The sequence below is a fragment of the Lampetra planeri genome, chromosome 27, assembly GCF_965212315.1.
Source record: "Lampetra planeri chromosome 27, kcLamPlan1.2.h2, whole genome shotgun sequence".
Classification (NCBI taxonomy): domain Eukaryota; kingdom Metazoa; phylum Chordata; class Hyperoartia; order Petromyzontiformes; family Petromyzontidae; genus Lampetra; species Lampetra planeri.
Genome location: NC_136133.1, coordinates 7,028,936 through 7,050,781, shown reverse-complemented (window position 1 = coordinate 7,050,781; position 21,846 = coordinate 7,028,936). Strand labels below are relative to the sequence as shown.

Sequence of the window (21,846 nt, the reverse complement as noted above, 5' to 3'; positions counted from 1 at the left end):
CTCCCCCTGCGATCTGTGAATTAAACAAGATGGCCGTCGCTTCCGGCGCCTCACGGCGAAACTTTTTGATCGACTGACTATGGGCGAACTCATTTATTCTGGTGGGTGAACAGTGGCGGGGAGGGGTGGAGGAGGAATTGATGATAAAAACAAACTTGCACCATCGATACAGCTGCCGCGACGAGAGATGTGGGAGGAGAAGCGGCGACCGCTGCCTTGCAGGTGAGAGGTGCGTGTGTGTGTGTGTGCGCGTGTGTGCGCGTGCGTGCGTGTGTGTATGTGTGTGCGTGTGTGTGTGCGTGTGTATGCGCGTGTGTGTGTGTGTGCGTGTGTGTTTGCGTGCGTGCGTGTGTGTGCGTGTGTATGCGCGTGTGTGTGCGTGTCTGTGTGTGCGTGTGTGCGTGCGTGTGTGTATATGTGTGACTGTGTGCGTGTGTGTGCGTGCGTGTGTGCGTGTCCGGCCCACTCGAGCGGCGTGATGAATGGGCGCTATTGGGCTTCGGATCGTTATTCACGGCGAACTGGAAGCGTAGCAACACAACTTCATTACGTGTGCGTGTGCGTGCGTGCATGTGTGTGTACGTGTGTGTGCGTGCGGTGTGTGTGCGTGTGTGTGTGTGTGTGTGCGTGTGTACGTGTATGTGCGTGTGTGCGCGTATGTGCGTGTGTGTGTGCGCGTGTGTGTGCGGTCGATATCCCTGTACCAGTATTAGTATTATTCCTACCAGCCCACCCCGCAGGGTCCTGTTTTATAATAACTTGTAACATTTTATTATCATCGTCTTTTTGGGGACTGGTAGGAATGTGTAATGATAAAAGCTTTCTAAATCATCATCAGTGTCATCATTCATCATCAGCACGAGCATTTAGATCGTCAGCAGCAGCTGATTCCATGCTCAACAGTCATGTTTTGTGTCAGGGACGCTCTTCAGCTGGTTTCCTTGCAGAGCCAACAGCTTCAGCTTGGTGAGTTTGTCAATGCCAGTGGGCAGCTGTGTAAACTTGTTGCAGCACAAATCCAGAGCCACTATATTCATGAGGCGGTTAAACAGTCCCTCGGGTAGAACCGTCAGTTGGTTGCTGTAGAGCTTAAGATCCTTCAGATTCGTCAGTTTGTCAAACATCCCGGCGGGTATGGACGACAGTCGGTTCTGATACAAAAACAGCTGTTGCAGATTGATCAGTCGGTCAAACACCCCCTCGGGTAGAGCTGTCAGCTGGTTGGTATGAAGGCTGAGATAAGTCAGTTGCGTTAAACTGTCAAACACCCCAGCGGGGAGAGCTGTGAGTTCATCACTGAGCACGATTCTGATCTGCGGATCAGCAGCCGCCGCCTCTTGCTGTAGAGCAGCCTCTACAAGAGAGCGTCGCTCTTCACACGGCAGTGGAGTTCAACACGGGTCCCTAGGTCGCGTTAGCGGCGTCGTGTTCACCTCACATCTCGGCACCTCGCTCCATGCCGCCCGCTGTCTGTGCGGTGTAGTACAGCGACCCGCACGGTGTTCAGAGCTCGCCTCGCATCCCCTCTGGAACATTTTTTCTCGATCAGTAGAATTAATTCTGGAATTCCCCTGTCCATGGGAGCCTCATCGAGTACCGAGTCTGTCTTCAGGATGATGCTGCACCAATAGGACGTTTGCCTAATTTATGTTTGTTAAGAATGTTGCGCTCCTGGTGCTGCGTGTGTAGTCGCTCTTGTTGCGCTGTGCTGTTGTATAGTTTTGTTTTGACATTGCAATTTTTTTGCTTTGCGTTGCTGTGTGGTTGTTGTTGTGATTGTTATTATTGTTGTTGTTGCTGCACTACCACAAACCCGCACGGCACATGCGAGTTTTTGTTCAAGATCAATATCAGCTCTCATTATTCACACAATTCACTCATTATTCACTAATATGCAGTGACACTGCAGACCAACTTGTAGCACAAGAGGGCACGATGACAACGATGATGATGACGATGGCTGTGGATGTCAATAACGCGGAGCTTTACAAACTGAATGCTACTGATGACGAGTGTCATCACTATCCCGTTGCCCAGCGACACAGCAGTGACCGTTCCTGACAGTGTTGGATCCGTTTGTCAAACGCGCCCCTGGGAATCCTCTTCAGCTGGTTGTTGTACAGACGCAGCTGCTGCAGATTCACCAGGCTAATCACATCACACGAAGCTCGAGCCTGGGGTGTTTGACAGTCTGACGGCACTGGAGGAGACACGAGTTAATGCATCTCTGTGAAAGCGAATCGAAGTGAATGTAAGAGGTCTCTGTGAGAGGCATCAAAACGAATGGATCACGTGGTAAATAGTAACGCGGTTTTGTATGAAATGAACTCAAGTGGATTTATTTGACACTTCTTTAAATGAAAGGGAATTAAGGTCTCCTAATCTCACATGTGTTTATGCAAGTAGATTACATTAATTTTATCTAGCAGGTCTTGATGGAAGTAACTGGAATCACTTTAACTGTCAGGTTTCATGTGAAGTGAGTCGGAGTTGTTTGAGATCAGAAGTGTCTGTGATAGCAAATTGAGGTTTTGTCACCTGCCGTGCCTGCATGGAAGAGATTGCAAGTGGTCTGGTTAATAACTTCATGTGAAAGGATTTTTATCATTATCATATAATCGTGCGAGTGGTGAGAGTTCACTTTGAAAGAACCGGTCACTATCATCATTCTAAGCCATGAGTAGCCGTTAGGGTGTTTAACAGTCTGACCCAGTTGTCTATTTTGGATAATAGCAACTAGCTGCAGGCTCTTCCCGCTGGGTTGTTTAACCGCCTGGGGAATCTGCAGCAGTTGTCTGAGCAACAACAAGCTGAAGAGCGTTCTCAGAGGCGCGACTGCCGTCGCTAGAGTCGACGCTTAGACTCTACACTCAAGTAAACTCGCATTCTCAGCCCACCCTCTGTATGAATTAACAAATCACCGCCAACTCGACAAAGCTGTAATTTGAACAGCAAATGTTTCCATATTCCTGGGTTCGCCAACATCTATAAGAATACAAAAAAATGCGAGTAAAAGGCGAACGAAAGCGACTGAGAAATGCGCACAGTAGCACTGCGAGTTGCAAGCTTGGATAGATTTAGAGGCAGAGACAATAACGATCAGAGAAGAAACGCTTGTGAATGGTATTTAACGGTTTACAAAAGTAAGCTGGCTTGGCTAGGATATGGCACGAGAAGGGATGATGGTCGATAACAACAGCGGAGTAGCACCCAAAGGAGGGAACGTGCCCGGAAGGGCGTTCACCTTTAGAGATGGAGTAATGACAGCAGCTCGTGTGTAGGTGCGAGGTAGATTACTACATTGCATGGTCGTGAATACGGCTCGCAGTGGATTGATCATGGCTGTGTATGATTACATAAACACATATTGATAAATATACATTTCATATTAAGTCAGTGATAGCCACTTGTAATGTATACTTCTATTTTCAAGAGAGACCTTAGAAATATATTAATTCGTTATTCTATAGATTTACTAATAAGTGAACTACTAGACGCAAATACAACACAATTGAAAACAAACCTCAAAAGTGGTCAGTATTTACGGCATGTAGATGTTCAAACGAAGCAGTCTTTAAAGTATTAGGGGGGAAACATTTTCACGGAGATCTTCAAGAACAGGCAACTCGTGTAAATGTTGGACCACACGCGATGCCTCTCGCGTGCAAGGGGAGGCCGTTGTTAGCCGTCTCTAAACCGTCGCCCGTCCCTCGCAGTGTTCATGCGATCAGACAACAGTGTACTGCCAGAGCAAACGCCTCACGTCTGTGCCTGTGGGAATCCCCACCGACAGGCAGAAGCTGTGGTTGTACGACAATCAGATCACGAAGCTCGAGCCCGGGGTGTTTGACAGACTGACGGCACTGGAGGAGACGCGAGACCCTGAGGCTCCTGCTAAAGCCGCTGTGAACTTGCACCGAACTTGACTCCTCTACCGAAGGGCTGGTCCATGGTCCAGCTTCCTCCATCTGATGCGAGTTGAGATCACAGTAAATACATAATTTGGTAGCTGTGTTGGCAGTGGCGCAAAAGCAAAATTAACAAGAACACGTGTATTCGTCAATCACCCTTCAGAGATCAGGGGAAGTGAGCAGATAGCAAGCAATGTGTTGAGCTGATATACGGTCTCAGTCCAAGAACGAATGACTTAACACAAATAAACAATCTAATGAACCAAAATCAAATATAATAAAGTTACCTTTTCAATTTCAACTTGACGTGGCTTATTCCAGCTTGGAAATTTACATCTGTGTTTTGATTTACACACGAGGAACCAACTCTGTAGGGCACGCGGGAATGTGAACCACTAAAATAGGCTGAAACGGTTAAATGGAATCCCTTTTTAGGGTCATACTCTGGCACAAGTGTAAGTTCCGATTAAATCATTTGTTATAGCCAGGTCGCTTCTAATAAAGCTGCATGGCTCAGGGGCCTTACCTGGTAAAATTAAAGTAGTTTACTTTAAAAAAAGTTAAGTTGAATAAAAATAATATTTTGTAGGCAAATTGGAATGCTAAGTTGCATTATGAATTTGAGATTCACAAAATGACTCCAATATGCTCTCATCAACCACCTTATTTGCGTCGTTTTAATATGCGTATACGTTTTGTTAAAACTTATAACAACTATGGAAACAACTGCCGTTCAAATTACAGCTTCCACTTTTGGCAGTGATCCCCGAACTCATATGGAGGGTGCGAGGCGCATGAAGGGTCTGCTTTTTGTCAGTAACTTTGTCCTGGTTTATGGGTTCGTTCGGGTTCAGGGTTCGTGATCTCCTAGTCCGGGTTTATTGGTTCCTATTCCGGGATTGTGGTTCCTAGTCCGGGTTTGTGGGTTTCTACTATGGATTCCGGAGTTAGACGATTCGTAGTCAGGGTTTGTGAATTCCTAGTCCGGGTTTCTGAGTTCATAGGCCGGGTTTGTGAGTTCCTAATCCGGGTTTATTGGTTACAAGTCCGGGTTTGTGAATTTTTAGTCCAGGTTTGTGGGTCCTTAGTCCAGGTTTGTGGGTATATATTCCGGGTTTGTGGGTTTTTAATCTGAGTTGTGGGTTTCTAGTCCGAATTTTTTCATTTCCTAGTCCAGGTTGGTTTGTAGGTTCATATTCAATGTTTGTGATTACCTAGTGCGGGTTTGTGAGTTCCTAGTCCGGACTTGTGAGTTTCTAGCCCGCGTTGTGGGTTCTTAGTCAGGCTTTGTGAGTTCCTAGTCTGGGTTTATTGGGTCCTAGTCGGGTCTGTGGGTTTCTAATCCGGGTTTGTCGGCTCCTAGTCTGGGTTTGTGGGTTTTATTTCGGGTTTGTTGAATCCTAGTTCGAGTTTGTGGGTTCTTAGCCCAGGTGTGTGGGTTCTTAGTCCAGGTTTGTGGGCTCCTGGTCGGGATTTGTGGGTTTCTATTCCGGGTTTGTGGGTTTCTAGTCCGAGTTTTTGGGTTTCCCTGTCTTGGTTTGTGGGCTCCTAGTCCGGATTCCGGAGTTTCTAGTGCGGGTTTGTTGGTTCCGAGTTCATAGGTTCCTCGTCAGGGTTTGTGAGATCCTAGTCCAGGGGTCGGCAACCTGCGGCTCCGGAGCCGCATGCGGCTCTTTTGAACCTTGACCGCGGCTCCGGGGCGGATGCTAGCGAGGGGAGGAGGCGCACTGTGACACCTGCTCTGGCGTTGCCGCTGCTGACAGGTCGCCGCTCCGCTCCACACTGCCCGCCCGGTGACAGGCAATAACGTTGCCGTTGCTTTGTCACATGTTTGGAAGAAGTAAAAACCTTCCTGGGCAGCAAAGAGCTCACCTTTGCTGAGCTGGAACAGCCAGAGTGGCTGGAAAAATTACATTTTATGGTAGACATGACAGCACATCTAAACACGCTAAATACAACCCTTCAGGGGAAAGGAGGCACAGCCCTGCACATGCTGGAGGAGGTTTTGGCATTCGAGCGCAAGTTGACAGTGTTTGTCAAAGATTTACAGAGAGGTACACTGTCTCACTTTCCCTCTTTGAGAGAGTTCAAACAAAGTCATGATACGATAAATTTGGAATATTTCAAGTCTGCAATCACCACAATGCAAAGTTCGTTTGGGAAACGATTCTGTGAGTTCAGAGAGGAAAAAACGACATTATTCTTCCCTGTCACTCCCCTGGCGATCGATCCATCCCTATTGAATATGACTGCATTTGCAGGTGTAAGTCAACCTGATCTTGAGATGGAACTGGCCGATATAGCCGACAAAGATATATGGGTGTCCAAGTTCAAATGCTTGACCGCTACTCTTGAGGATGTTGCCCGTCAGAAGGCCATTCTGGCTCAGAATCATAAATGGAGTGATATTGAAAACCTTCCCAAACAGGACAAACTTGTATTCGAAACATGGAATGCCATCCCCAACACTTATATAAACATGAAAAAGTATGCATTTGGAGTCCTGTCGATCTTCGGCTCCACATATGTATGTGAGCAGGTCTTCTCCAACATGAACTATATTAAAAACAAACATCGATCACGCCTCACAGATGACAGCTTGCAAGCCTGTGTGAAAATGAAGGTGACGTCTTACAGCCCTGATGTGCAGACACTGTGCACTGAGGTTCAGGAGCAAAAATCCCATTAACCAGGTAATTTAGCTATTAATTTGCAAAAATATATTTTACATTGTTAAGTGAAAAAGTCCTTTTTTTATTCAGATTGACAGCTGACTGCATGATCCTGTATATAGCAATACGGTAAGAAACAATATATGCAGTGTTATATTTGTTTTAATAGTTGCAATGGTTTTGCGGCTCCCAGTTTATTTTTTCCTTCGGAACGGGTCCAAGGGGCTCTTTATGTCTTAAAGGTTGCAGACCCCTGTCCTAGTCCAAGCTTGTTGGTTCCTTGTCCGGATTCCGGCATTTCTAGGTCAGAGTTTGTGGGTTCGCAATCTACATTCGGGAGTTTGTAGTCGGAGCGTGAGGATTCTTATTTCTGTTTTGTGGTTAATGAGTCTCTGCGTACAGGTTGTTAATTGTGCAGCGTGTAGGGTGTTCATGGTACAGTGCATATAGTGTTTTTGGTGGTGGGTGTTAATTCTGCAGCGTGTATGGTGTTCATGGTGCAGCATTTAGGGTGCTCATGGTGCTGTGTGTTGGTGTTTATGGTGGAGCCTGTTCATTCTGCAATGTGTATGGTGTTCATGGTACAGTGTTTAGGGTGTTCATGGTTAAGCATGTAGATTGTTCATGGTGCAGCGTGTAGGGTGTTCATAATGCAGAATGTATATTGTTCATGGTTAAGCGTGTAGAGTGTTCAATCTGCAGAATGTAGGGTGTTTATGGTGCAGTGTGTAGGGTGTTCATTTTGCAGCATGTAAGGTGTTCATGGTTAAGCGTGTAGAGTGTTCCATCTGCAGCGTGTATGGTGCACATAGTGCAGCGTATAGGGTGTTCATGGTGCACCGTGTAAGGTGATCATGGTTAAGCATATAAGGTTTTCATAGTGCAGTGTGTAGGGTGGTCATGGTGCAGTGTGTAGGGTGTTCATGGTTAAGCGTGTAGAATGTTCATCGCCCAGCGTGTAGGGTGTGCATTGTGCAGAGTATTTGGTGTTCATGGTGCAGCGAGTATTGTGTTCAGTGTGCAGCATGCACTGTGTTCATATCGCAGCAAGTAGGGTGTTCATAGCGCAATGTGGAGGGTTTTCATTGTGCAGGATGTTGATGCGTCAGCCTGTAGAGAATATATGTATGTGAAGTATTGGAAAATGACGGCAGGAAACTCCTTGACGGGAACACACTTCTTTTATTAAATCTTGACTTGTAACAATACAACGCGTGGCCTCTCTTCTTCACACCGCACTTCTCTTGACTCAGGATTCTGTGCTGCCGGCTCTCTGTGCCTCGTGTAGACTCCGCGCCTCGGCTACACTCCTCTCTCGCCTCGTGTAGACTCTGCGCCTCTGCTACACTCTCCTCTCTCGCCTCGTGTAGACTTTGCCTCTCTCTCGCTGGCTACACCGTATGCATACTCGGCTCGTGCAGACCGTTCTCTCTCGCTGGCTACACCGTATGCACACTCGGCTCGTGCAGACCGTTCTCTCTCGCTGGCTACACCGTATGCATACTCGGCTCGTGCAGACCGTTCTATCTCGCTGGCTACACACTATACATTACTCAGCTCGTGTAGACCTTTCTATCTCGCTGGCTACACACTATACATTACTCAGCTCGTGTAGACCGTTCTATCTCGCTGGCTACACACTATACCTTACTCTCTTCTACTCTCCATTACTCTCCTCTCCGGGCTCTATCTCTACACCTTCGTCTTCATTCTTAGATGGTTCCACTTCTGCCCCTTGCTCCTCTGTGCATCACCTTATATACCCCTTCTTCCCGGGAGACGGAGCGGATGCGGACCTCAACGTCGGCACCGCTCCTCCGTTACCCAATCCCCACGCGCTATCCCCACGATCCGGTTCCGCTCAGCGCGTGTTTCCACTCTCCGACCAATCACACCGCGCTGCTACCCGATCACTCCCTCTGGGCGCGTCACCGGCACACAGCCAATCAGCAGCACTACCCCCACCCGCGCACTGACGCCTGCTCCTCCCCGTCAGCGCGCGTCACCACACACACACCCGTACATACGCGCTGGCACACGACATATACACCCAGCGCGTATCACCACTACATCACCCCCTCCCACATAGCTCGCAGCCGGCCCGGCTGCTAACAACAACCAACCACGACGATAAAACGACAACCAACAAAAAAAAACCCCATAACCCCCCGAGTGTGCCCCGTAACATAACACAACAACAACAACAACAAGAATAACTATGTACAGATTGACAATGAACGCGAAAAGTCAACAATAACACGATACGAGCAAATACGAAACGAACGCGCCCCACGTCCCTGCGACTACACGCAGTGACGAGGCGCTCCAGCTGCCCCGACTCCTCACGAGGCAGGTCATGCAAAGTAGCACGACCTGGCGCGAGTCCGTCTGGCTGGTCCATCGTATGGGGCGGGACACTGACGACCGTCCGGCGGTTCCGGCCGCTCCAGACGGCGCGGAACGGGCCTGAAAGGGCCGGCCCCGCCGCGGAGATCCGGCCGCCGGTGATCGGCAGCTGTCAGTTCCGAGACACCTGGGAGCAGATCAGGCGACAATACGTGTGGATCAGGCAGAGACATTTCCCCCTCTGGGTCGCCGGTCACGTCACACGCCCGGCCATCACGACACAAGGGGAGGCCATATGGAGGCGAGAACGGTTTCAGTCGGGAGGGGTGAACGTACCACCGGCGCTTTCCCCACTTTATCTGAACGCACTGGGGCCGTGCAACGCGCACGACCTCCACTAACAAATATTTATTCCCTCTCGGCGTGACTGGGAAGGGCCCCAAAATATCGAGTGCCACGAGCTCGTTGGTACGCGAGACCTGAATAGATTGCAGCGGTGGATTAGCTGCCACGGCCGGTGGTTTACGCCTGGCGCACTCAACGCACCCCTTCAGAATATGCACCACATCACTTCCCATTCCCGGCCAGTAATAGTCACGCTGAAGCAGGGCAAGCGTCTTGTTAACTCCCAAGTGCAAGAGGCGTTCGTGTGCCGCCAAGACAACCCTCCCCCTCACAGCGGAAGGCACCACGAGTGCGTTCCGCCGGGACAAACTGTCCCATTTTAATAACACGCCCCGCTCAAGTACATAGGAGCCGGTACGCTCCTGGTCCCCCTCGGGACCCCCAACCTTGCGGCGCAATGCTAGCAGCGGGCTGTCCGCCATCTGGAGGCGGCCCCATTTGCTGAGCGACAGCGAGAGCAGCGAGTCCCGACCCTGAGAGGCAGTGGAATCATCCCCACTCGGTGCGCCCGCTGTCGCAGCCAGTGCCCCTATCTCCCCCGCAAGCGTCGGTTTACAGCGCGCCGATCCCGACAAACACGCGCATTCATCACAAGGCAACAACCGCGACAAGCAATCGGCATTCGTGTGTCGCAACCCCTTACGGTACGTAGTCGTAAACTGATAGTCCTGGAGGACTTCCAACCAACGCGACAACTGGCCCGAGGGCTGGGCGACCCTCAATGAATACTGTAGCGCCGCGTGGTCCGTTCGGACTGTAAAGTGACGACCATACAGATATGGCCTAAACTGCTGCACAAAAAAAACAATGGCAAGCAGCTCGCGACGGGTGACACAGTAGCGCTGCTCCGCCGGAGACAACACCCTACTACCGTAGGCGACAACTCTTTCGACACCCCCAACGACTTGGGATAGCACCCCCCCAATGCCCGTGTTGCTAGCATCCGTGTCCAGCAAAAAGGGACTGGCAAAATCGGGATAACACAAGGGTGGGGCACCCACCAAGGCGTCCCGGAGGGAGCGAAACGCGGCCTCCTCCTCCGGTCCCCATTTGAACTTCACTCCTTTCGCCGTTAGAGCGTGCAAGGGTTTTGCAATAGTGGCGAAGTGCTCAACGAACCGCCGATAATAAGAAGCAAACCCGATGAAACTACGCACGTCGGAAACGGACGTAGGTGTCGGCCATGAACCGACACAATCCGTCTTCGCGGGATCGGTGGAGATCCCCGAAGAATCGACAATGTGACCCAAGTATCTAACGGACCTACGAAGGAGGTGACATTTGGCCGGTTTAAATTTCAACTTAGCCGATCGCATTCGCAAGAACACCCCTCTCAATCGCCGGAGGTGTTCCTCAAACGTTTTACTGAAAACAATGACATCGTCCATATAAATCAAGCATGTATCCCACTGCAAGCCCGACAAAACCAGCTCCATAAGTCGCTGAAACGTCGCTGGAGAGGAGTGAAGTCCCATGGGTAACCGGTTAAACTGGAACAGCCCCCCTGGAGTCCGAAATGCTGTCTTAGGTTTCGACTCTTCGTCGAGCGGCAACTGCCAAAACCCCGATAACAAATCAAGAGTCGAAAAATATCGCGCACCAGACAATGCATCGAGGGACTCATCCATCCTGGGGAGCGGATACGCGTCAGCCACAGAGATCTTATTCAGGCGACGGAAATCAACGCAGAATCGCAGGGACCCGTCCTGCTTCTTAACCAGCACAATAGGCGCTCCCCACGGGCTAGAGGAGGGTGAAATAATATCGGCTTCTAGCATATCGTTAACAGCCGACTGAACATGTTCCTTCTCCACGGGACTCAGTCGGAAGGGATTTAGCCTGACCGGCGCCGCATCGCCCGTTTCAATGTGATGGTGCAACAAATCCGTGCACCCAATGTCATACTTATGTTTACTGAATACATCAGAGAATTCAATGAGCAACTCGCGCAGCGCACCCAACTGCGCCGCCGACAAATCGTCCGAGGCGGCACATAACGAATGGACCCACTCAAGGTCTTCCCTTGGCTCAACGTTCCGCGCGGGGCTCGAGCCCACCTGCGCAACCAACCCATCATCCCCAGGAACCTGCGCCGCGTGAGCCAGCACGGTGCCCTGCGGGATGACAGCTGGTCGCGACCCCGCGTTCAAAACCATCACAAACGGATCCCTGTCAGCCCGCACCAAAGTGTGAGCCACCGATAAATCAAGACCCCCGACAGCCTTGTTAGAAGGACCCAAAAGCATACTCTGTCCCGAAGCCTCCCTCACCCATGGTTTTCGCAACCGGAGGGGAATCAACATCTGTGAACCCGGGGGCACTTGCACTGTCTGCGTCGCCACCGCTTGTATCGTAGCGCACGTCCGAATGTCAGTAGGGCCCGTCAAAAATGAAATCCGGCGACCCGATGGCAGTTCAATGCATCGTTGATCGATAAGAATTTTAATGGGCATTTTAGCCAAAAAGTCAGTGCCCAAAAGACACGGAACTGCCAAGGAAGACGAAACGAAAACGGGTCCCGATAATTTGATATCTCCAATGCAAATGGACGCCCTAACCTGACCGATAATGCCCAACGATCCCCCATTAGCGGCGTAAAATGGCACATCCACTGGAAGCAGCGGACGACATTGGACTGGAAGAATATTATAAATGAGGTCCGATATAATAGTTGCCGATGCCCCCGTGTCCACTAACACCCTAATCTCAACCCCATCAATAGATCCCGTAACAACGGACGAACCCGCCGAAGCAGCCACAATTCTATGCCCCAATTCCGCCCATTCAATGTCTCCCTGGTCCCGGCCGAACCCCCCTCGCCGAACCGAATCCCCGAACCTTAACCGGCCCTCCTCCGCCGCAACGCGGCGTCCCATGTGTGCCGAATAAACAGGCCGAGCGTGTGAGGTGCCGCGACTTGCCGGGGATTGTAGAGATGACTTGGGCTCTCGGTCGTCGTCCAGCCGAGCTCCCCTGGCGCGCTGCCGCGGAGCGCGGCACCCGGACGCCACGTGGCCCCGGAGGCCGCAGTTATAGCACGTGACGAGGGTCGGAGTAGATCTTGGTTGCTCCGACTTTCGGCCCGATCGCAGAGGCGACCGGGCCCCCGGCCTCCAGTCCCCTGGTCGTCCCGTGGCGAACGCCTCCTCTCGTGGGCTGACGACTTGGGGTTCGGCGACCACCAACCCCGGGGCTGCGACGACAGCAGCGTTGCAACCAACGCCTTGCTTCCGTTGTAGGGCCTCGTGCGCTTGAATACTCGTGGCGACTCTCAAAGAAGAAATATCAATGTCGTCAGCTGTGTTGATAGGGACCCCCAGGTCCTGCGCCAACTTGAGCAGCTGCTCCAAAACCATCGCGTCTTGGCCCTCCTCGTCCATCCGAGGGAACGCAGCATCAGCAAGAGCCAGCAACGCCGTGCGATAGGCCAGCGCGGTCTCCGTGGCCGCTTTCTGTCTTGCGTAGAACTGATGGCGGCATGTAGAGGGAGGCCCGTAGACCCTGGCCAACAAACCCAGCGCATCCTTCAGCGTGGAGCGGTCCGACTTCCGTGCAGCCCTGAAGGCCGCGAGCGCATCGTCGTCCAGCATGGCGGGCAATGCCCGCAGCGCCGTAGCATCGGACCACGCTGACATCTCTTGATGCGCCAAAAACCTTCGCTGAAATTGGCCCCAGTCTCCGCCTTCCGCCTTGAAGGCTGACAACGTGGGCAGGCGCTGCTGAAAAATGAAGTCATCCGCCTCGTGGTTCCTCTCCGCCTGTCCGTCGGTGTCTAAGATGGCGGCTCCAGCAGCAGACGTAAGATGGCGGACCCCCTCGCGCGCTGATGAAGTCGATGCGCGCGCTTGGGAACCCACCACCACGTGGCGCTCGCCGTTCCCGCCAAAAGCAGGCCCAGGCGCAATGGCGGGAATCCCCCATTCGTTTTGGCGGGAATCTGCGGGGCGACCTTGTAAAATGTCCCCCACCGTCCCCGCTCCTCCCGACGAGCTGATCTCCGCCAAGATGGACGCGGCGGCGAGCAGCAGCTCCGCCAGTCGGGAGTGCGCCTCACGAAGCCCGGCGTCTGTCCCCGGTCGCTCGGCCGGCGCCGTCGACGGACCCTGCAGCGTGGGCAAGTCCTCTTCCTCACCCCCCGCCACCAGCGGCTCCGAGTCGTCCAGGTCTTCCTCGCGGTCAATCCCGTGGGTCCTACGGGTCTTCCTCGTCTCCATACTTGGAAGCCCGTTTCACTTCTGACGCCAGATGAAGTATTGGAAAATGACGGCAGGAAACTCCTTGACGGGAACACACTTCTTTTATTAAATCTTGACTTGTAACAATACAACGCGTGGCCTCTCTTCTTCACACCGCACTTCTCTTGACTCAGGATTCTGTGCTGCCGGCTCTCTGTGCCTCGTGTAGACTCCGCGCCTCGGCTACACTCCTCTCTCGCCTCGTGTAGACTCTGCGCCTCTGCTACACTCTCCTCTCTCGCCTCGTGTAGACTTTGCCTCTCTCTCGCTGGCTACACCGTATGCATACTCGGCTCGTGCAGACCGTTCTCTCTCGCTGGCTACACCGTATGCACACTCGGCTCGTGCAGACCGTTCTCTCTCGCTGGCTACACCGTATGCATACTCGGCTCGTGCAGACCGTTCTATCTCGCTGGCTACACACTATACATTACTCAGCTCGTGTAGACCTTTCTATCTCGCTGGCTACACACTATACATTACTCAGCTCGTGTAGACCGTTCTATCTCGCTGGCTACACACTATACCTTACTCTCTTCTACTCTCCATTACTCTCCTCTCCGGGCTCTATCTCTACACCTTCGTCTTCATTCTTAGATGGTTCCACTTCTGCCCCTTGCTCCTCTGTGCATCACCTTATATACCCCTTCTTCCCGGGAGACGGAGCGGATGCGGACCTCAACGTCGGCACCGCTCCTCCGTTACCCAATCCCCACGCGCTATCCCCACGATCCGGTTCCGCTCAGCGCGTGTTTCCACTCTCCGACCAATCACACCGCGCTGCTACCCGATCACTCCCTCTGGGCGCGTCACCGGCACACAGCCAATCAGCAGCACTACCCCCACCCGCGCACTGACGCCTGCTCCTCCCCGTCAGCGCGCGTCACCACACACACACCCGTACATACGCGCTGGCACACGACATATACACCCAGCGCGTATCACCACTACATATGTATTTTGAACTTATTTCACACTGTACGTAGCTAGCCATGCAAATAATCGTAGGTGCTGGACAAGGACAACACACTAAACACAAAAGGCAATTCTAAAAAAATTAGTGTTCAAACTAGATTTAAAAGTTCGTATCTGCGATGGCTTCCTAATATCGGAAGGAAGAACGCTCCAGACGGTCGCAGAAGCGCACCTGAAAGCGTACAATCCAGTGACCGTCTTTGCTCGATAGCTAGCCAAAATCCACTGCGAGGAAAACCAGAGTTCGTGTGATGGTTTATGATACTTTGAGATCAGCAAGGTATTGTGGTTCAGTTGTGGCAAGCACTTTATGTGTAATGAGCGCGGCCTAATAATGTATTCGCTAGGCAACCAAAAGCCAATCTAGCTTAGTGAGGCCTGGACGGTCGGATCGTGCAGTTCCCATCACGACACGTGCCAAAACGTTGAACACGCTGCAGCTTTGTAATTATGTTTTTTTGTTAGACGTCCCGTACAATAGTGAGTGGCAATAATCAAGCCTTGTCGATACTTTGCTACACGCCACTGTGTTGGCCCCTGGCCACGCCCCCTTTCTAGAACCTACCCACGGGTTCCCCGTGTGCCCCTTCCGTGACCTTTACCCTAGATCCCTCTCTGGTGTATCACCTCGCCTGCTGTCATCAGTGCTGCTATAAGCTGCAGATCCACTTCCCCGCCAGCAGCCAGCGCTATGCTACATGACAAATATTATGTCACTACACATAGACCTGGTTGCCTCGTTAATGGGTGGTTGAAAACCAACAGATGCGTCATAGACCACGGGGGTCGCAAGCCGACTCATTGACGTGCAGAGCATAGAACGATCTGCGAGACTCAATCATGAGTCAGTTGGCAGATCTGCAGCTGGCTCTGTAAGTGAGTTGTCTCAAAACCATTTTATTCCAAAGATGCTGCAGCCTCCTCCTCGTCTGCTTCGCAACGATCACCTCCGGTGAAAGATAATCATTGCACACATTCTCTGTTATATTTGTGCTTGTTCGGATAGGCCCGAGTTCATCAACAAAGTGGTGATGTCATTTTCTAAATGAGCTGCAAATGAATCGAGTGTCGATGCAGGATTTAGACACGCAGATGACGACCGGATATTTTGATTGAAACCATCGTGGTCCAGTAAGAGGCTGATGATTGGATGGTAAACATGCAATAATTCACTCCACTAGCCATTAGATTAATTGTCACGATTCAATTAAATAGTCTACTATTATTTTGGCCGTGTTTTTCCATCTCCCTTGCACTTTGGTGCTTTGTTCCGTCTCAATTTCAATGATTTACTTGTTGAGGAAAAGGATGCTATTGTAGTGAGTTCAACTGAGTCACAGACGTTCTATTTGGGAGCAACACTATTTATGCACATAACAGTACGTAACATAACACAACCTACGCTCGGGTCTCGAATGCCCATCTAACCACACTACGGCAGAACTAGACACGGTTCGCTATCCCGGTCCGGACCGCGTGGCTTGAGGCTTCTTCTCCCTGACGTGGATCTTCGAACACCAGCACTTGAAGAACCCCGAGCTCCTCGCAGAGCTCTCATTATATGCTCCCGGGCTGGGGCTGGCTCCGCCCTCAGCCCCGCCCACCTTCCAGGCTTCTCAAGCTCCTCGAATGTTCCCGAGAGCCCCTCGGAACCACGTGACCCCCCTCGGCCCCCGTCCACCGGTGCCCCCCCCCCCCCCTCTAGTATCGTCCGGTCACGTGACAACAGGTCAGGCAGAGTGTCTTGCCCCAGAGTAAACCTGGCTGGCTGACGCTCCCTCTCGCTCCCTCACTGGGAGCCGGCACCGCACACTGCTCGCGGTGCCTCCGCACTAACCAGCGCTCACCCAACCACCGCTAAAGTTGGTACTGTAACCCGGGCTGCACGTTATCACAACGTTCTTGGTCGTGATTTCGCAAGCCCGGCACCATACAGTGACAAGTACAGTCACTACACTATTACCAATAACGATATAATTGGTTGACTAAAACGAATACAAATACCTTCACAAAAAGCATACTGCATCTAAGATCGCCGATCGCTTCAGGTTGGCTACGTCAGACAAAGACCACGTGTATGATCTTTACAATTCAGTGTAAATGCCAAAAATTCCAACAGCCACAGTAAAAACAACGCGGCTAAGAACCTCAGACTAGCAGGATTTCAAATTGAAACCGTGACAAGAACTGCCACGTAAGGAGGAGAGATTGCTCATTTGAATCCATTCCACCACCATGCTCGTAACTTGTTCAACTATGGGTACGATACCGCAATCGGTCCGCCAGAGGTCGCACCATTCGTTGCATTGAGCCTCGGGTAAAGTGCAGTGACATGCGGATTTTAGATTGGGGGCTCCCTTGGGCTGCTGTCAATCTCAACATAAAACACATTGTTTGTGTAACTGCAACTGACAGTGATGTACAAGCACAAACAACAGCAAAAAAATCAACATGTTCATCAACAACACTGTGGGCTTTTAAAAGAAAATATAACGGGCAATGTTTTGGATCACGGCCCTTCATTGCACATATTTATATATTTTTTTTAAATATGTGCTTTGAATAAACATCGCCTCATTATAGTGTTACATCCTAACCTACTCCTTGTTTTGTTTTCCTCAATTACATTTAAAGGTTAAACCCGCTCATTGAGATTTATTATCTGAGGGGAGAGCCCGACTTACCAGCTCTGAAATCTCCCTACGTTAATCCGACTATGAGTTCCAAGGGTGGTGATATCACTGCCACCCAGTGGCAGCAATTGGACATTCATTTTATTACTACATTCTTACAGTCTGTTCTTCTATAACGTGTGTTTCATAACGCCAATTGGACCATACGCGATTTTGTACACATAACTACCTCGTGTGAGTAGACTGCTTCGGCATAGCATCACACAAGAAGGGATGCTGCTGGATGTGTGTATTTGCTACCCATGCGCCTCAGTCTTTGTTCAGCTTTGTTCAGCATGCATGCGCATGTCACGTGTTATTGTGGTCTGGGCTTGTACCCTATATTATACATTATTTACTACAACGCGATTTTCCCACAATGTGGTGTTCTGCAGAAATGCAACTACCGCGTTATAGGAGAACAAACTGTATTTTCACGCATGTATACCCTTGGATATCCTCAGAGACAGCCATCGGGCCGCGATCACATATATATATAAAGCACTTACAAGCATGATCTGCTCGTTATCCATCTGAGCCACAAACTTTTGCCGCCAAACCCACGGAGCCGTCGTCATACCTCAAACCTTGTCCCAATGCACGCACCAACATGCAAACTCAATGTGAACTCGAAATGCCTATGGGTTTTTTTGTTGTTGCAACATTTCAGGAAGACGAAGGTACGTTGCAAACCGACTGGCTGTCTTCAAAGATTCATTCATGAAGCCATCCATATATACAGACACAATTTCAACGGAGAAGATAGGTAAACACTGAGCAATCATTGGAAGGACGTTATCAACCAATTTAAGTCATAACTGGCTGTTATGTTTCCATCCTACCACCTTCCGATGTTAGTTGTTGTTTTCGGCTCTGCGATTTTACATTAACAGAGGTTGTGGCTCTACGATCTACCATTAACATGCTAATCTCTCATATTAACATAGCCACCTCATTTCGCACACCATGGAGGCCACTCACCAATCTTACATGAACATGCTAATTTTTACCTGGCAGCCCTTCAATTGGAGGAAAACCCACCACCGTCGAAGTCGCCGTCCACCACTGACATTAACATTAGCTGCCACACCCAAGCTGCTGACATTTGGGCTACGCCCACTTCAAACCTTGAAAAACAGTTTACCTTGAGAAGATAATCCCCTTTTCCTGATGATGACCGCTTGTGTTGCAATCGAAACGTCGTAGTTTTTTGTTATTTTCTTTGAACCTATCTACATGACTTTACCAAAATACCCAAAGAATATAGATAAAGTATAGAAGTACAAATTGCACAAGTGCATAGATTCCTGTCGATTTGTCAACACCAAATAAGGCGCCGTGGTGGCGGGATGTTAACTCTCTTGCCTGGTATGCAGGAGTATGCGGGTTCAATCCCGACCCTGACACCTATATATTTGGAGTTTGCATGTTCTACCTGTGATTGCGTGAATTTGTCTCTGGTTCCTACGGCTTTTTCCCTCCACAATTAAAATCAACACACCTTTAAATAATTTGCGTGCTTTAAATGTCCATGTGATAGTCCAGTAGTACTTATCTGGTAAAAACATTTAAAAGTGTTTAAATGCAAGCTTGGGGCAAGCCAAAAACACAACAACAGTTCCAAGAATTCACTAAAACAACAACGCACAGTCCCTTCAATTAATTTGCACATTAAAATGTAACCATCGATACACAGGGTAAGGTTAAACTTTACAAATAACATTGGCGAACATGGCCGTATTCTCCACGCTGTCCTCTGCATTTCTGGAGATATTGGGGTAATAATCACGGTACATCCGTTTAATGTTTCCGTGACGACTGCATGACGAACGTCTGAACCTAATTTATCTGCGCCATTTTTGAAAGTATATATCTGTGTTTTTGATTCCTCCTGTAATTGTGTTTAATGTTGCTCTGCAATTGATATTTGCTTCATCGTATTACTCTACTTTATGTTATTCTACGGTCTTTGTCATATTGGTGATCCAGGTTACTCCAGCACGTTTGGAACGCTGGACTTATTTACACATTTATAACAAAGAGTAACATACCACTGCGCCTAAAGGAGAACGATTTTTATCAGTACTGTCTTTTACGACACATGCTTCAGAAACGTGCTTATTCAAAAATTATATATAAAGACCAAAACACGGGAAAGTACGCAAAGCAGCGTGGAGAGATGCATACTTTTTAATTACACTGAAATTAACAGAGAGGAGACAAACATTAAAAACAGTAGGGGGGACTAAGGCAGGCCTTGTCGCTAGAAGGGATGATGTGCGATAGTTAAAAATAACGCATACGTTATAAGGTCGCACTCATTTAGAACACCAAAGTTCTGGCCACAAATGAACCAAAATACCTCGCTGATCTCGTCAAGGAGCATAATTCATCATCACGCAAAACCTCCGGTCATCCTCACAGCAGCGGTTTTTGGCTAACCATCGAACGAAGACGGTCACCGCATAGCGCGCTTTCAGATGCACTCCTGCGGCCGTCTCGGGCGATCTTTATCCCAACATTAAGAATCCACAGAAGCTCAGCAATTTTAATTCATAAAGATTGAAAAACTAATGACTTTAGAACTGCTTTTTGTGTCAAGTTGGTTGTCCTTCACCCGTACCTCCGATTAGCACGTTTGGCTCAGTATAGTGAGAAAGAAGTTCAACGTAGATACATACACAGTGGCAGCCAGGGAAATTAACACGTCCGAGATGATATCTACCAGGGAGATAGAACGATCAAATCAGTTCGTGTGTAGGTGCTGGGTGTATTATAACATCGCAGTATGGTGAGTAGTGGCAGTGGCTTGGGGAGGCCTTCATCCAGCAGTGGACAGACCCTGGATGATGATGTTTCTGTACGAGTCCCTGAGCTCATGCACGTGGTGGCCTTGATGCGGTCGCTCGTTCCGTCCTTGTGCTGAAGGGGAACTTCCCGGATTTTGCAAAATCAGCGTGCGTGTGTCCGAACGTACGTGTGTGTGAGTTGTGGTGTGGAGCGGTGATGCAGCGCAGCGGTTAGCGTGCTGTGCATAGAATCCCGGTGACCGAGTTCGATTCCCGTTCACTACCAAAGCATTGACGATTGTTTGAACCGATCCTGGGCATCCTCTGGGTTGACTCAGCCTCAAATGAGTACCTGGTGTGGTGTGTTAACATCGCCACTGGGGAGACTAACGCGGCCGGGCGTGATGCTGGCCACCCACCCCCTCGTGTCCTCACCTGGCCTTCATAGATGCTCGCGAACAGCACTTGCCCCAAAACGTATGTTAAGGCTACCCGGGGATCTTTGTCTTTTTTGTTGGTTGATGAGGGGGTGGTGGGTAAGGAGCAGTGACGCAGTGGTTGGCGCACTGCGCTACTAACTCGGAAACCTAATTTATATCTGAACCGGTTCTGGGTGTCTGATAGGTCGATTTGGCCTAAAAATCAGTACCTCGTGCGGCTTGTTAAACATCAGCAATGGTGAAGTAAAAAGCAGTGTCCTCTAACAGTGGCAGCAATTGCCCCACGTGTGTTAAAGCCTTGTTGGGGGATCTTTATATTCGTATGTGTATGAGTGTATGCGACTATACGTGCATGGATGTGGACACTCAGGTGTCTGTGTAAGTGGTTGCGCATTGCACTACGAACCAGGCTTCCCAACCAACATCAGTGGCGACTTATTTCTGAACCTGTGGTTGGCTTCACTAGGTCGACTCAACCTGAAATGAATACCTGGTGTGGTGTGCGTTAAACATTAGCAATGGGGAGACAGAGGCGGCCGGAGATAGTTCTGACCACAGCACCCACTCGTGCTTTGCTCTATGTTTGTGGCGAGTATCCACTGACAGCACTTGCCCCACCAAGTTGTTAAAGGCTATAGGGGGGATCTTTATCTCTTGGCTGTATGTGCTTGAATTCACAGTGATACATACACTATCGCTCGTTACCCGCAGCACCTGGTTCCAATGGTGTAAATGCTTATCCCGAGCTCTCATACTCTGATCGTGCATTGTCCTTGAGTTGTGTGCCTTTTCGCGTCATCTGGTCCAACACCATGTGAGACTAGGCTCTAAAGAAAGCTGTCTCGGGTGTGGACCAATCAATTTCAAGGACAGTGCATACATTATCAGAGTTATGTTTTTTGTTTGCACTCCGACTGCAGGTATTGTGGTCAATGCAAACATGACTCCTCGTAAAAAAGGTGTCAGTTTTGTTGCCAGATAAAAGGGTAAAAAAACAGTTATAACAAATAATCCCCTTATGGCTTGAACAGACTTTTAGGGAAAGTAGTGCATGCAGTCATGAAGGCCGGCACACCTTGTCACGTTGTGCCGTCAGGTCGAGTACGACTTCTGGTGACATCCACGACAAGACTCCGCCATCCGCACACATCTCTTTCTGCCTCTCGTAGCTCAGTTAGTATCAGGCCAGTGGTGTTCTTGATGTCGTCCATCCACCTCCTCCGAGGTCGACCTCCGCCCCTTCTACCTTCTCCATTAATTGAAAAAAACCGATTCCTTTAGTCCAGAGGTCCTCATAACGTGTCCAATATTTTCTGAAGGCCTGCATGGTGCACCTATGACAAGGGGTTGTGTGGCTAGCACCATGGCCGGCCGCAGTTGTATCCCCAATGGTGATATTTA

The 21,846-nt window shown here is 49.9% G+C and overlaps 1 protein-coding gene across 1 annotated transcript; it reads right to left on the bottom strand.

Moving 5' to 3' along the window:
• Nucleotides 1–896: 896 nt before the first annotated feature.
• On the bottom strand, nt 897–14,511 carry LOC144727905 (uncharacterized). The gene is made up of 2 exons (XM_078607043.1): nt 9,299–14,511; nt 897–1,233 (listed from the first exon to the last, which is right to left on the bottom strand). Exons 1-2 carry the CDS (start codon nt 13,546–13,548, stop codon nt 897–899), a joined length of 4,587 nt encoding a protein of 1,528 aa, XP_078463169.1. The 5' UTR covers nt 13,549–14,511.
• Between the last annotated feature and the right edge of the window lie 7,335 nt (nt 14,512–21,846).

Excerpts from the sequence above, each read along its gene's own strand:
- LOC144727905 (XM_078607043.1), bottom strand. The coding sequence starts at position 13,548 with ATGGAGACGAGGAAGACCCGTAGGACCCACGGGATTGACCGCGAGGAA. Across the intron at positions 1,234-9,298 it reads GTGCGCGTTGCACGGCCCCA|CCTTCATACCAACCAGCTGA; the intron begins GTGCGTTCAGAT and ends GACTTATCTCAG.